This window comes from Ctenopharyngodon idella, chromosome 2, assembly GCF_019924925.1.
Source record: "Ctenopharyngodon idella isolate HZGC_01 chromosome 2, HZGC01, whole genome shotgun sequence".
Classification (NCBI taxonomy): Eukaryota; Metazoa; Chordata; class Actinopteri; order Cypriniformes; family Xenocyprididae; genus Ctenopharyngodon; species Ctenopharyngodon idella.
In genome coordinates, this window is record NC_067221.1 from 17,349,145 (window position 1) to 17,366,628 (window position 17,484).

General features: G+C 37.8%; 1 protein-coding gene across 5 annotated transcripts in view; it reads right to left on the reverse strand.

The window, feature by feature from the left end:
- arhgef4 (Rho guanine nucleotide exchange factor (GEF) 4) overlaps positions 1-17,484 on the reverse strand; it is a 92,698-nt gene that overhangs the window by 60,892 nt on the left and 14,322 nt on the right. Inside the window, exon 1 of one of the 5 annotated variants that reach the window (XM_051911435.1) lies at positions 990-1,144. The exons of the other annotated variants lie outside the window; for them this stretch is intronic. Within the exon in view, the coding sequence (XP_051767395.1) occupies positions 990-1,028 (39 nt within the window). The 5' untranslated portion in view covers positions 1,029-1,144. Of the gene's footprint in view, positions 1-989; positions 1,145-17,484 lie in introns of those variants that run through there. 5 annotated transcript variants of the gene reach the window in all.

Genomic DNA, 17,484 nt, shown 5'->3' on the forward strand with positions numbered 1-17,484 from the left:
CCTCCTAAAATGGTAAAAACATAAATGTGCGAGAGCGTGTTATACCAGCTTCCAGTAGACAAATATGACCGCACTATTTAAACACACATCGCCACAGATATGGCCCGCAGCAGATGGGTAAGCCGAAAGTTTTCTTAAAGCTCAGATCTGTTGCTTTCACTGACATGAACTCCGGTGAATTTGCATATACCGCAGGCATTAAAGATTTAATTTATATTCATTTTGCGGAGACGCATTTATCGGTCAAGTGTAAATGGTACAGTTTTAACAAATCAGACAGCTATCCAATCAGTAAAAGCACAAAGTGACCAGATGTAAATAGGCCCTCTGTTAAAGTTAGGCTATGATCAAGCTGAAAAACTACTTGCTATGTGCCACTGAAAACCATTTTTAAATAGCACCTCCCCAAATCCATGACAACGCTGAAGACGCTGCCAATACTGCTTCCCAACTGAGTCCACTCACGCACACTAATACAGTCGTTGGTGAAGCTTCAATGACTCAACGGGAGAAAGTCCAGGCGGTGATCTAGGCGTCCTTCAATTAATCAAAAACATATGCGATCTCAAGGAACAAACCCAAGGATACAACCAAACTGCTATTATAAGAAGTTTTTCAGACATTTAACATGAAAAACACTATAAAACACTGATACTAAAATGAATCTCCAATCAAAAGTGATCAAACTTAATCTCATTAGACTGAAAACAGCAAATGTATCAGATCCTGACATGCTAATATTTTCTGCTACAGCATGTTCTCCTAAAACATCAACAATTTTCACCAGAGCAAATATTTCAAAAATGTTCCATTGAACTCAACGCTGTCCTCTTTCCAAGAAGCGCAGTTACAAGATAACTTATTAAGACCAGCTTCAAACGAAAATGAACTGAAAAGCCATAATTAACCACCACGACAGTGTGATCTTAATCTGTTCCAACAATCCGTAACCAACACAACGCTATGAAAACAAGCTGAAGCACCCTTACCTTAAAGAAGCTTCGTAGGAAGTATATAACACTCAACATTGTGAGTGTGTTGAGGAGGGGACGGCTACAATCGTCTTTCACTCCCCCTCTAACCCTCTCTCTCTCTCTCAATCCTCATGTCCTGTTGAGTTTCTCCAGCCCGTTGCGCCCGCATGCTTACTTGTTGCTATTTAGGAGCGCTCTAAGACTCATGGCACAGTCAGAGAGAGAGAGAGCGAGCAAGAGACACACTAAGAGAGACAGAATGAACCTGTCATACTATGCCAGTGGTTTAAGTTTCCTAACAATGAGCACTCCTCCGTTCAACTCAGCTATGTAAAAACAACCGTGTTAGCCAGAGAATCATTTAACCATTTCACTTCTGCTCCTACTTAAAAGATTTAATTACACTGTCTGTGGCCGGTCTGAGTGTGTGACAGTAACAATAACAGCGTGCAAGTTGGGCTGCGGTGGATTAAAAAGGGTGTTTTGGGTGGAAAAGAGTGAGGTCATTTTATTTTATTTTTTATATTGTTGGGTGAATGTCTGTGAAACGCCCAGTGTCTGTGCTAATGCTTTAATCTTCCACCTCCCGCCCAGCAACGCTACCTGTGGTGTCTTGATTTATATAAACACTGTGAGTATGAGGTGAAACTAAACATCACTTGGCCGTTGCTGCAGTGAGGTCAAGTGGCCACACGCTCTCCAAAGGCCTGGTGTTATCATGTGTTTATGATAGTGGTGGAAAACATACTGGGGGATGGTTTAACCCTGAGGGCAGGGTCTGCAGTGGAAAGTGTCACAGCTGAGCAACAGATCTGTGAGATAAGGAAAAAGGGAAGCGGTGTTTATTTGTCCTATAGCAGAGGTATACTTAAAGCTGAAGTGTGTAATTTCTGTGCCGCTAGTGTCACCAAAATTAACTGCAAAAATAATGGTTGTTTTGTAAACACTACCCTGTCTGCCATCAGTTGACCAAGCAGATAGTCCTGCCCCAAATGATCCTTTTTTCTTTTTTTTTGAGCCAGTTTGGAAAAGATCAAACAAATCAACCTACAAATAGCTTACTTATAGTTGCATATTAAGCTGGAACAGGAAAAAAAACACTTTTGATGGGTATATAATACACTTTGTAGCCTTTGATTGTTTTCCCTGAAGGTCCACTTAAAGGGATAGTTCACCCAAAAATGAAAATTATCCCATGATTTACTCACCCTCAAGCCATCCTAGGTGTATATGACTATCTTCTTTCAGACGAACACAATCGGAGATATATTTAAAAAGATCCTGGCTCTACCAAGCTTTATAATGGTAGTGAAAGGGGCCTGTTTTTAAGCCCAAAAAAAATGCATCCATCCATCATAAATATAATCCATGCGGCTCCAGGGGTTAATAAAGGCCTTCTGAAGCGAAGCAATGGGTTTTTGTAAGAAAAATATCTATATTTAAAACTTTATTAACTATAATAACTAGCTTTAGGCAGATGGCCATACGCATCGATTTGTGGCGAAAGATTAACCACTGGCCCGACGCATGATGCAATGACAAACGCGGAAGCTCAGAGGATAGAGCAAAACAAAACACCGGTCACGAATTAGAAGTCAAAAATTAGAAATTTTAAAGAGAAATGTCGGAGGATTTCAATATAAGAGAAGAGGAGCTTGAGTTTGTTGCACACCCCTATTTGTTTAAAACATGAGAGGCCTCTAAGCTTAAAATATACCTACATCCTGCATCATACATCGCTTCAGGGGTTACTCACTTGCGCGGTACAGTATGTGCGCAAACGACCACTTGCGGTGGTCTGGCGGTAGCTAGTTATTTTAGTTTATAAAGTTTTAAATATGTATATTTTTCTTACAAAACCCATCGCTTTGCTGCAGAAGGCCTTTATTAACCCCCTGGAGCCGCAATGATTATATTTATGATGGATGGAATGCATTCACTACCATTATAAAGCTTGGTAGAGCCAGGATCTTTTTAAATATATCTCCGATTGTCCTCGTCTGAAAGAAGATAGTCATATACACCTAGGATGGCTTGAGGGTGAGTAAATCATGGGATAATTTTCATTTTTGGGTTAACTATTCCTGTCTTCTTGCACCAAAAACAGTTTTCATTTTTTTCTGAATACTGAATACAACTGCAACTGAAGAAAAAAAAAAAAGCTTTCATTGCATTGAACCTGACTATACTTTTCTCCAAGATAAAACATACACCATTCAAAAGTTTGGGGTCAGTAAGATGTTTTTGAAAAGTCTTTTATGCTCACCCAGAATTGCATTTACTTGATCACAGATACAGTAAAAACAGAATTACAATGAAATTAGTGAAATTAGTGATGCACTGATCATGATTTTTCATGGCCGATTTTGATTTGTTTACAAGCAAATTGGCTGATTACGATACTTCCAATACTCTTGAAACTATTCTGCAGATAGTCAGTTCCCTTCAGAGACACATTCATATAAACCCCAGTTCAATGTTTATATTTTTCTTCCTATATTTCGAGTATCACAAACATTGTTGTGCCTGGTACAGTTTTTGCACTGCTGGCGCTTCTGTGTTTTCTATTCTTTATGTCCGTCTTCAGAGTGTTCCGTCTCTGGCCTGTGTTAACATCCTGTTTACAGACTTCATAATATTTCCACACAAATTAAATTTTGGGAAATGATTGCAATGCAGCTTGTGTGCAAGTCCGGAATAGTGATCGGCCAAAATAAAACTAAAAACCGAAGTAAATCAAGAGGATGAGGAAAGACACATTTTGGGTAATACAGTGAAGGACAGTGATTCCAAGGTAGCATATTTCTGCTATAGTAATGCATCCAAAATGGCATGTAAAATCATGTCAGTGTAATAGTATGTTGGAAAGACAATAGTATAGTGGTGGCATTTCAGTATCAAGATTCATATTTCACTTAAGCTTTGAAATAGTGTAGGAGTTCTTGACACAGAGCACCCTCTGCTGTATACATGTGGAAATGCAACCGGGGGGCAGTAAAGGCCATCCCTGCTAGATACTTGGGAATGGGATTTAATAATACTAATATGATGAGGATTTATCAGATTCAACTATCAGAATCTAATGGGGAAATTTTTTATCTGAAATCGTGGAAGATATGAGCATGTCAGTCGATACACCTGCACTGTAACAAATGATTTGGTAACACTTTACAATAAGGTTTCATTTACTAAAATTAGTTAACTACATTAGTTAAAAATGAACTTCTACAGCATTTATTAATCTTAGTTAATGTTACTATTAACAATTACTAATACATTATTAAAATCAAAAGTTGTATTTGTTAACAATAGTTAATGCACCATTAACTACATGAACAAAAAATGAAGTTATATTTTTATGTTAACAAAGATGAATAAATACTGTAACAAATGTAGGTAACACTTTATTTTACAGTGACATTGTTACACATTTTACATGTAGTTACTGTAGTAATAACTATAAATTATGCATAATTACATGCAATTAACCCTAAACCAAACCCTCATCCTAACCCTATAATAAGTACATGTAGTTAATTATTATTACTCAGTACTTAAATGTATGATTGCTCATAGTTAGTTGTTAAGTAATACATTAACTAATGTTAACAAATGAGACATTAATGTAAAGTGTGATTTTTCAAAATTATTTTAATATATTTTACAAGAAAATACCATTTCAGTCTTTCTACTTCAAAATGTCATGTTTAATTCAATGTGTTACTTGCTGTTTCTTTGTAATTATTTGTGAAATTCACTAGCAATTTCTGAGTATTGTTTCTACACCAATTTTTGTTTTTTTCAGAGTGGCAGATACAAAGACTGACCTAAAAAAGACTGGCAAGTATTAGAATTATAACCAGACTTCCAAAATCCAAATTATTGTCTGTTGATCAAATGTTTTTTGTCCTATTATTTTATATTGTAGCCTAACAAAGAACGTCTTTTATTCTCTGTTTTGTCTACACCTTTTTGGCTTCATTCACAGTCTGCTGTGACCACAAATCACCGCCTGCTGCCCACAACAACGGACAATTCAGCCGAACTCCTCAAGCCCGTCCTCTGTGTCTCTGCCTGTAGTCTCCACTGTTTCCTGGGTGACGGCAGCCTCCCTCTGGGCTATTCAGTGTGTCAACTCTCTCTGGGAGGTAGACGGTCAGGGCAGTTGGCGACGGACCAGTAGCTCTAGTGACCGGTACCCCTCTATCTCTCTCCCTCACACTTCTCTCTCTCTAATTTAGTTTGACACTGTTTAGTCGAAGGCTTTTCCTGAATGAGGCCATTGTGAACAAACTGACTGAATGACAGTCACAAAAGAGAGTGTCCGTTCTTCGATTTCTTGCACTTTAGCAGATAAAGATTTCCACAGTATGAGCAAGACGACAGGACTCTGTCACAATGCTTTGTGAGGGCTGAGGAGAGGCTTATGATATTCTCATAATGGACATGAACTCTGTCAAGAGGCTTTCACAGAGACAAAGGGGTGGGAAGACAGTATGCCGGGAATCGACACAAAACGCATTATAATTACAAAAGCAGTCGGAGAGCACTCAGCTACCCACGAGATCACTCACAGTGGCCTCCCACCACGATTCTGACAACTCAGCACAGCTATACATACAAAGGCACTCAAGAAAACACACCCGCACTGAAATGTACACAACGGCCCGTGCGCGTGTTTCCAAACGGAAGCTGAATGTGAAAAGTCAACATTTATAAGCAATCCAGGCACTGCATTTAGTTTCTGCAGGAAATTAGCAGGTTAATACTGAATTCTTGCAAAGCAATTTTCGGCCCCCACAATTTCCTCATGCCCCATTACCTTTTTTAAAGCACCAGAGGCACAAATCCAATGTTTTCTACTTAAAGACTATAGATATATTAGATATATTCAATAAACTATTATTGTAAATAAAATAAGTATAGGAAAATTGTCCATATAATGTTTGTTGATCCGATGTTTATTGCTATCCCAAATTTTGGGATAAATAATAATAAAGTCGCACTCACACAGTACAAAACTAAATACAAAATTTAGTTTGATCTTGGGAAGGTTATTGATAATACCTCCTTTCACTGATTAACATTACAATGTTTTTGCTGTAAGAAATATTTGATATGTTCAATAAAGTAGTATTATCTAATTAATACAGAATGAAAACTAGGTTGTTTTAAACGTATCAATGTTTTTCCCCTCTTCTATATATACAATAACTGTTCATTTAATTTTTGTTTATTTATTGTTTATTACTATAAAATAACAATATCACAGGGTCGGGGTTTTAAACTATATTTAAACATATTATTTGTAATATTTGAGCACCTCCTTTTACTATTCATTTACTGAAGAAAAAAAAAAAAAAGAGTTTCAGGCCCTGTCGATGTTGCACCCTGCTGTAGAAAGTGCCATAATAGCTTATCCATAGAGGTTCATGTTTTAGAACCAGTAAGTTCTGCAATTTCATGGTCTTAGTTTCACAGTACATCACAGTAGCCATATAAGAAGGAAACACATCACATTTTAAAAGACCATGTTGCATGACCCTTCCAGGGTCACAAAACCTTGACATGACGCGTGTTTAACATGACCTTCAAACCTTGGGTGGGTCAATCACACGGAGTGACAACTCGTCTGCTAGGATCACGTGTTCTCAATTGTTGTGTTTTTATTTGTTGTAAGAAAGGTGGTTCCTTAAAAAAAATCAAAACAATCTGTTCAGGAGTTCCTGTCTGAAAGGACATTCAGTTATTTAATCAGCTGACCTCCGGCAAAACAAAATGTTTTGTCTATGCTGTGACGTCATTTCTTTTATCAGCAGCCAATGTTTTCAAATGTCAAAGTGGAATTGTATAATTTTTTCGATAAAATACTTTCTTCTATCTCAGCTCCATGTACAGAGAGACGACTATCAGTAAGACATCTGCAGGCTGATTTTTTGAGCATCCCGACCAACCCAACATAGGAAAGATCTTGACAAGATCTTGACCAAAAAAAAAAAAAAAAAAAATGATGCACCTCTTGATGGAGGTTTTCAATCAATTTTTGGTCAAGATCTTGTATTGACAATGCAAGAGGTGAGCACTCTGTAAAGTCTACTCCAGCACATCCCAAAGACTTTCAATGAATTTAAGGTCTGGACTCAGAGGTGTCAATTCATGTGTGAAAATGATTCTTCATGCTCCCTCCCAACCATTCTTTCACAATTTGAGCCTGATGAATCTTGACATTTTCATCCTGGAATATGGCCATGATGTATCTTCCTACATGGTTGTTTAAGAAATGAAGGCCCAGTTTCACAGACAGAAACCGGGGGGAAAGCTAAACACTCCATCAATTAGGGATAGAAGAACTGTTTCCAAACATATAACATGCTAGAAACATAATAATCACTGTAATAATGATCCAGTCATAAGACTCTTAAGCATCTGCCAATTTAAATCCAAACAGCAACTTTTTGTTTTGGCTGTTTATGTATATATTAATCTGATTTTACATGGCCAAATTTACCAAATTAATAAATAAATGATCATGAAATACTGTTTTGACTTTGAAAGAGACCAGATGAGAGATATGAAACTAGTACATCTAGGAATTAGGTCAATAATAAAGTCATAAATACAGCAATCAGCCAATCAGAAAAAAAGATTCCAGGGAGCCGTGTAATATGTAATGACACATGTGGGGTGACCTCAGATGTTATTAATCCAAGGAAGCCATCTAGGTGAGAGAAGATCTTAGGAATGCTCCTTGATGTCTGGATTTGCAGAGTCCATGTTCCTGAGGCGAGGGACGTCATTCCCAGAGGCCAGACTATAACCCAACCCATGACAACAGAACCTCCCAGGACATGGAGCGTGAGAACGGAGCAGGAACAATGCAACACGCTGCCCATGGCAACTTAAGCACACACACAATTAAGTTGTTGGTGCATATTACACAGTGCTCTCCTGGCAACAGCAGCTCATTGAGACTGTGAGGGTCAAATCAAAGGCCTTCTCTGGAGTGTTCTTCTCAGAGGAACTTCCATTCCCACCTTTAGAGTGCAAACTCTCAGAGATTTAACTGCTTTTGCTTATTACTACCAACTGTTTGGAGAAGAGAAGGCCAACGGTCTCCAGGGCCTGTCAATCAGAGTGCTTGTGAAATCACTGCATTTTTTAAACAGTGAGGAAAATGGCATGGATTCTGAAGATTTATCATTCACCATAAAATGCAGGACACCTTGGAAGATCAACACTGAACACTCAATCATTGGAGTCAGGGATATATTACGCTTGCAGATCTGTCTGGCCTGAACACGGCATTACGCTTACTTCTAGCTAGTGATCCACACATTTCTGGATTAAAAAACGAAAATGTTGAGTTGAGCAAAGGATTTGAGATCCTAATATACAAGATATATCTAATAAGTTATACAGAGATGCACAATATATCAGTACCAAATTGGTTGTTGGTTGATATTACTGATTTATTTTTAAACATATTGGTCCATATATAAATATATCATTTGATATTAGCAATTTAACTGTGCAAGCTCATTTATCATATCTTTACCTTTAAATTAACTTCAAGTAAGTGTCATATAATAGTAAAAATATTTATAAGCCACTTTGAAAGACAAAAAGCACAAACATGAAGAGATTCAAATGAAACAAAGACTCAAAAAGGACACAGATCATCCTAGAGCTTTCCCAAAACAACACTCAGCAATACATACTTCACTTATGAGTATTGTTGCTAAATGCAAGATACTTAAAGGGATAGTTCACCAAAAATGAAAATTCTGTCATTAATTACTCACGCTCATGTTGTTCCAAACCCGCAACACAAATGAAGATCTTTTTGATGAAATCTGAGATCTTTCTATGCCTCCATAGACAGGTACGCAACTGAAAGTTTGAGTTTTAAGATCTCTTTATGAACTTTTTGAAGCCATATGTATTGAGCAATTTAGTCCAAATTTTTTGAAGAGTCATGATCCCTTTATATGATGAACAGATTGAACTATCCCTTTAATGCACCATGAAACACTTTACAGCAAGATGTACACTCATGTAACAACCTGTATGCAACAAGACCTGAGCATAAGACTGGTCTGTGTTTATCCATGTTTATACGACACAGTGCTGGTCGTTTGCACAGAGCCTAAACATAGCCCAACATTCTTACTTGAGTCTTCCACACTGTACGTTATTCTTGTATTTGTTTTGTTGTATTCCACCAGTTGCATGATGACGTGACAGTTTGTAAGACCATAATGACACATGTCTCTGAGAGTGTGGAAAAATACCAAACAAGCAGTGATTTAGAGGCACAAGTGTTTTCAATCCCCTCCTCCTAAGAGAATTGAGCACCATAAACATGGACTGCACGCTACATACGATACCTCATTAAAGCACTATAAATATCTTATGTTACAATAAATATCCAATGCACATATTACATAATTTAACAATTGATTATAATTAGCCAAACACACCACACCAAAGACTGTATCCCAAGATGGTTCACTACTATTACTATGAATGGAAGAAATTGCAATGCGCAATATGTCTGAATAATTACTGCCGTCTAAATAAATTCAAGTCATTAGGTATGTTCGACTTCATGTAGCAGACCAATCGCCATCTGACGTGAAGCTTTGACGCTTCAAAAAGTTCATAAAGAGATTGTAAAACGAATCCATATGAATCGAACGGTTTAGTCCAAATTTGTCCGAAAAGACTCGATCACTTTATATGACGAACAGATTGAATTTAGCCTTATCACATATAAACATTCATCAACGCACACATCAGTTGTGGTAAACGGAAGCTCAAGCATGTTCGCTTGACGTGCGAGAACCAGTGAGGTTCATTCTCGTGTGTTACGCAGCTTCCGTAAGAGGTTTGTTCTCGCGCACCAAGCAAGTTCGGTTGAGCTTCTGTTTATGTTCGCTGATCAATGTTTATGAATAAAAGCCTAAATTCAATCTGTTCGTCACATAAAGTGATCAAGTCTCTTTAAAAAATTTGGACTAAACTCAATTCATATGGATTAGTTTTACAATCTTTTTATGAACTTTTTTAAGCATCAAAGTGGTAGTTGCGTAGTTGTCAATGGAGAAACAGAAAGCTCTCAGATTTCATCAAAAAGATCATCATTTGTGTTCTGAAGATGAACGAAAGTCTAACAGGTTTAGAACGACATGAGGGTGAGTAATTAATGACAATTTTCATTTTTGCGTGAACTCTCTCTTTAAACAGTACACAAAATACTAAATGAAAATTGTTACCGTTGCTACATGAAAACATCTGAAATGCAATATTTGTCAAATATGTACACAGGCATGTAAAGGGGCTTTTACATGACACCACTGTCAACAAAAAACTGAAAACTTTTTATGCATTTTGGGCATTCGTTTACACAACAATGAAGTTTTGGGAGCCTGAAAATGCAAATTATTAAAAACGGGTTTTTAAAGTGCACGTTTTTGAATACAATACCGTTATCGTCTCCATGTAAACTACAAAAATGCTAATTTGTAAGAACTGACACCACGCACATGTCATTACATGGTCAATCTATAGGTGTGTAGTTTCTTTACAAAGTAATATCACCAACTACTGGCCTGGCAGCATAATACAGCATTTTAGTCGTTTTCGCAAAGCCGTGTGAACGGGGATCGTTTTGACAGCATTGTCGCCTGTACGTGAAAAACTCAAAGGAAAATCTTTTCCATGTTTATATCATCATTGTCATGTAAACATACCCTAATTTGCTTTATCTGCGATAAAGTACACAATCACCATGCAAGCATCACTACAGAAAGCAGGAGCCAGTCCTCACGTCTTTGTTTTCAAACTCTCCCCAACTGAAAGTGGTAAACCTCGCCAAATAGTTAAATCCAGCCACAGCCGAACTCAAACATACTTCTTGCATCACTGCAGCTGCCGTTAGATAATGTAATTTCCACAGAAACACTCATTGTCCTGAGACTAGTGCTTCTGACTGCACATGTGCATTGGCTTTACCAACCTAAAATACAGGCTTTTTACTCTATTTAGGGATAATAAACCACATGGGTCTGTCCATGTTAGACCTTACTGCTAATTTGAAATATGCTACTTAAATTTCACAAAGTTTTTCCCTACTATTTTTTGTTCAAGTAGATCAGAGTTGGTGTTGAACGGCCGGAATACCGCCGGAGGAGTTGCAAATATGGCCGCAGAGTGAACTGACTTTCCTTGACAGGGACCTCGACCACATTCAGTTCTGATCACTTTCTTTTTAGCCAAACACCTGAGAAAAATAACATGGACATCAACTTTATGGCTGTACTCAACATTAAGATTTTATGCTAATATTAATGTATAATGGAAAATTTATTTTTTTTTAGGCGCTTGTCGCAACTTAATTCGTTGTCAGGGCAAATATTTACACCCTTAAAGGACACAGATGGCTCATCCAAAACACACCTGTCGATCATATGAATCCTACTAGTCATAACCACATTGAACCACAATAGCAGAATGGTGTTGAAAGGACACGATCACATTGATGGACAAACTAGCAGGTGCAGGAAGTGGAATCTGGCCTCTTTGGAGCACTGCTGAGTCCTGTGAAACTCCCACATGTGTTCACTTCTAGGCAGAGGCCAGACATCTGAGTTTGATCTCTCACTGCTCTATTTGCCTGGAAAAATTCTGCCATCCTTTACTCACCTAAATCCATATGATGTTCTTTCTTCATTGCAACACAAAATGAGAAGTTTTGAAGAATGTTCACGCTGTTCTTTTCCATACAATGAGTGGATGGGGACCAAAATAAGACAATAAAAGCTCCATAGAAGCATCATAAAGTAGTCCATACTAATCATGTAATATACTCCAAGTCATATAACAGCTTTGTGTGAGAAACAAACTGACATTTAAGTCAGCATTCACTGAAAATCTAGCTTGACAGCCATCACAATTCACTTTAATTGTATTAAAAAAGCAGCTTGGACATTCCGTTTTTCCAATTTTGTGTTCTTTGGAAAAGAAAGTCATATGGGTTTCAAAAGACATGATTTTCATTCATGAGTGAACTACTGTATCCTTTTAACGTGTTAAATAGATTTAGAAAAGCCGAATCTAAAAATACAACTTGACAACTCTAGACAACAGCTATATGCATTAAAGAAAAAACATCCAATACTATCCAGTACTTGACAAAACAAAAACAATCCAAAACACAGACTCCGAGTTCAACCAGAACTGAGCGACCTCAAACAGAACAAAGGAGGTGAGAGTGAAACCAGATCCTTTATCAGTGTGTTCCCATGCAGAGGAGAAGCTCTGACTCAAGATCAGTTTGCATTGCTGGCATTATCCCACTGCTCCGTTTAAATAAATCTGCTTTGCTGTGAAAGAAACAAAGAGAAGGGAGAAAATGGGGTATCTGTTTCACAAACCCACAAGCCAACAACACCTGCACCAACAGCTCTGAATAACAAGTGCACTTCCTCTAGACAAATGAAGTTCCTGGTGAGCTGGAGAGGGAATTTGAAGTTGATAAAAACTTGTTTGTGCATGTTTTTGCATCTTTATTGTCAGTCAGAATGTGAGGTAGTCTGTTGCATCACAGGAAGGTAAAGGTGCGGTGAGTCGGTAGAAGGGCATGACTTCTTGGAATCTTGGCGCGTTTCGGGCGTCACCATTGTTGGAGTGTTAGAAACTGCTTTGGAAAGATGATGTGTTAGAAAGATGTTATTCTTGTGGAATAAACGAGTCTGACAGACACATTGTTTTCAGAGGATGGCCTCCAGTCTTTCTAGAAAACTTGCGTGTCAGTTACTGTAAGACCAAACAAATAATGACGTTGTGCAAATAATCATTACATAAATATGTAATGATTAAAAGTGTAGTGTGTAATTATAAGGTGTAAAAAATAATTGGTCATTGAGCTTCTAGTACACTTAGAGCCCGTCCACATGGAGACGCGCTTAGCTATATACGTAAAAATTTTGTATTGTATCGCCGTTTCGTCCAGATGGATCCGGCGTTTTGGGAGCCTGAAACCGCTATTGAAACGGAGTCCCAAAGCGGATAAATCTGAAAACGACAACATTGCATTTTTGACAACAACAACAACGGCAGACTACATGCTTGTGTTTGTGCTGCACATGCTACTGAGCTTTACTAAATTAAAGCTTTATTTTTAAGCTTTACTAAAGTTTGTATACAGCGCACATTTATGCGCATGCTCCAAGTCTTCTCCATTTTTAGTGTATCTCTGTGGCAGAATTACAGCGCCACATACTGGTCTGGCATATATACTACATCGTTTTGAGTCGGTTTCAGTGGTTTCGTGTATGCAGATATTTCTTGAGACGACGCCCATTTGTCCCATTTGTCATTTTAGGTTTTAAAGGGGTGTTCACAATGCAAACTTTTGCCGAGACCGCACTGAAGCGAGCTTCTACCCAACAGCCAAAGCGGAATTAAGTCACAAAAGAGCAGACTCATGGGAAAACCTTGAGTGTTTAAGGTGCCATTTGGGACAAGGTCATGGAGAGCAAGGCAGAATACAAAACATAACCTGATCTTACGATTCCTCCCTAAAAACATTTACTATATTATATGAAAATTTAGAAATATGCTTTTTGCAGGTGAAATATACCTTTAACATATTTGCGTAGAGAACATTTCAGGCTTAACAGATACAGGATATGACAAAGAAACAAGACAAGAATAAGAAATGGGATTTCTGGAAACCCTCAAAAGTAGCTTCCAGCAATGTCTGACAACCAATTCCCTGCTTCATTTGTTGGCTGAAATTTCTCCAAGGAGCTGGACACATTTTTTGTTTGAACTATGATATCTGTCAGTTAGGTACAGACTGTACTACTGTGCAAGTCTATGGTCAGACCACAGGGAGGGAATAAGAGGAGAAAGAAAGAGTGAAGGAAAGATCTCAAACCACTGGACTATTGGACAAAAGACATGAGGTCTGAAACACAAGAAAAATTGCTGCTCTCACACTTACATAGAGTTGCAGGACTGCCAATAAGAACACAGGGTCAGGGGACCTATGAAAAGCTTGCATAACTCCAGACAGGGGGCCGATATACTACAGAAGGAAAACCCAGGAAATTACTTGAATTCTTGACATTAAACCACACTAGCACCATTATTTACTTTCTAAGGCCATTAGGGTGTAGTGCAGTGGTTCTCAGCCGGTTTTGCTTCAGGACTTTCATTGCACATCAAGTATCAACTCAACACAATTTCAGAACTGTTCATCATACAAAAGCAACAAAAATGTCCTTGAAATCAAATATTGAAATGTATTTATAGGCCTAACAATATGCAAAATTATTAACATCACATAGGCTGAACAGGACATTTTAACAGGTTAATGATCTCAGCAGTCAATAAAAAAAATGACGACAATTAAAAAAAATTGTCTGTTGACAAAAATACAAAGACAAATTAAAGCTGCAAGCAGCGATGGAAGGGCCCTTGCACTCGGGCTCACCACCACCCGGTGGCCTTAGGAAAACAGTGAACAATGGGCGACATGCATGTAAGCGAGTAAATACAGGAGAAATATGGCAAAGTCATTTCGACGTGCCACACTTTCTGCTGCCAACAGGTGGTGCTTTGACTATAACTGAATATTGCCATGTAGATGTCTTCAGGCCAGGACTATTATCAAACAAAGTTTGGGGCAGATCAGACATTGTATGCCTGAGTTACAACAACTTCCTGTTTCATGGCGAAACATCGAATTTTGTCAGGCCGCCACAGACACGCCCTTTAACTAAAACTCAAGATCTTTGCAATTTAACGTTGCAAAGGCCTTTAGATTAGACTGACCAAATATGATGTGGTTCTGATAAAATCTCTAGGAGGAGTTTGCTAAAGTACAACGTCTGGAAATGACAAAAACTGCAAAGATTTTGCAGAGAAAATTCTAAATATCTCACTTCCTGTTGGGTTTTCAGATTTTGCACCCATTGACTTTTTTGTAGGTATTGGACTGTTGCATGTGTCTACTAAATTTCATACCTGTACGTGAAACGTAGCGCAAAGTGCACTTAATTGAAATTTTGTAGGTGGCGCTATCAAGCCAATTTGCCACACGTACTTCTGAAACACATATCAGACGTATATTTTCACCACTTCTGACGCTTGTGCAGTTTCATGAGTTTTCGAGCATGTTTAGGCCCTCAAAAATGCAATTCATTTAGGAGAAGAAGAATAATTGACTGGGCAATTATAGATATTAACAACGCACCAAAAATCCACAAAGAATATGGTTGAAATAATCCAATTCAAAAAATGTTGTTTTAATTCATTTTGGGTATATCAAATCTTTGGTCTTATTAATCTATTACTTATTCAAGAGCAAATTGTTTTGGCTAAGGGCAGAATTGCATTTAACTGAAATCTTGTACTATAACTAGCGCTGCTTTTGTACTTTTGACTGTTTGCTTGTGTTTATTTCCTAACAAACTTACAAACTCCTTATACTTTTATAATGGCTAATATTGTTTATTTAAATAAATAAACAATTTTGCTGATATAGAGCAAAATCACACAACTACTCATGTGATATTGCTCATATACACAACATAAATATAATATTATAATTTGCAAACACAATGAAGATTGTACAGGGGAATATGAACTAGCCTAATTTACGTGCTAGTCAAAAATTTTACACATTACGAATACATTATTGCAGTGATAACGAGTAGCATCTAATAATCTAATAAAAACGAATACATTATTTAACTGGACTGTACTGTTTGTTTGCTTTTTGGTTACAATATATACACTGTAAAAAAAAATATATTTAATGTATTAATTTTTTTTAATTTAACATGTTACTTGCCTTTTCTTTGTAATTATTTGTGAAATTTAATAGCAATTCGTAAGTGAAAATTGTTTCAAAACAGTAAATCTTACACCAATTTCTTTAAGCATAGTTTTGTTCATGTTTTTAATGATGAGTACATGTCTAATTTGTCTAGCTGTCTACCAAGTGACAGATGTTGTACAAATATACAAATGTACAAATGCAAACTACAGGTGCTGGTCATATAATTAGAATATCATCAAAAAGTTGATTTATTTCACTAATTCCATTCAAAAAGTGAAACTTGTATATTATATTCATTCATTACACACAGACTGATATATTTCAAATGTTTATTTCTTTTAATTTTGATGATTATAACTGACAACTAAGGAAAATCCCAAATTCAGTATCTCAGAAAATTAGAATTTTGTGAAAAGGTTCAATATTGAAGACACCTGGTGCCACACTCTAATCAGCTAATTAACTCAAAACACCCGCAAAGGCCTTTAAATGGTCTCTCAGTCTAGTTCTGTAGGCTACACAATCATGGGGAAGACTGCTGACTTGACAGTTGTCCAAAAGACGACCACTGACACCTTGCACAAGGAGGGCAAGACACAAAAGGTCATTGCAAAAGAGGCTGGCTGTTCACAGAGCTCTGTGTCCAAGCACATTAATAGAGAGGCGAAGGGAAGGAAAAGATGTGGTAGAAAAAAGTGTACAAGCAATAGGGATAACCGCACCCTGGAGAGGATTGTGAAACAAAACCCATTCAAAAATGTGGGGGAGATTCACAAAGAGTGGACTGCAGCTGGAGTCAGTGCTTCAAGAACCACTACGCACAGATGTATGCAAGACATGGGTTTCAGCTGTCGCATTCCTTGTGTCAAGCCACTCTTGAACAACAGACAGCGTCAGAAGCGTCTCGCCTGGGCTAAAGACAAAAAGGACTGGACTGCTGCTGAGTGGTCCAAAGTTATGTTCTCTGATGAAAGTAAATTTTGCATTTTCTTTGGAAATCAGGGTCCCAGAGTCTGGAGGAAGAGAGGAGAGGCACACAATCCACGTTGCTTGAGGTCCAGTGTAAAGTTTCCACAGTCAGTGATGGTTTGGGGTGCCATGTCATCTGCTGGTGTTGGTCCACTGTGTTTTCTGAGGTCCAAGGTCAACACAGCCGTATACCAGGAAGTTTTAGAGCACTTCATGCTTCCTGCTGCTGTCCAACTTTATGGAGATGCAGATTTCATTTTCCAACAGGACTTGGCACCTGCACACAGTGCCAAAGCTACCAGTACCTGGTTAAAGGACCATGGTATCCCTGTTCTTAATTGGCCAGCAATCTCGCCTGACCTTAACCCTATAGAAAATCTATGGGGTATTGTGAAGAGGAAGATGCAATATGCCAGACCCAACAATGCAGAAGAGCTGAAGGCCACTATCAGAGCAACCTGGGCTCTTATAACACCTGAGCAGTGCCACAGACTGATTGACTCCATGCCACGCCGCATTGCTGCAGTAATTCAGGCAAAAGGAGCCCCAACTAAGTATTGAGTGCTGTGTATGCTCATACTTTTCATGTTCATACTTTTCAGTTGGCCAAGATTTCTAAAAATCCTTTCTTTGTATTGGTCTTAAGTAATATTCTAATTTTCTGAGATACTGAATTTGGGATTTTCCTTA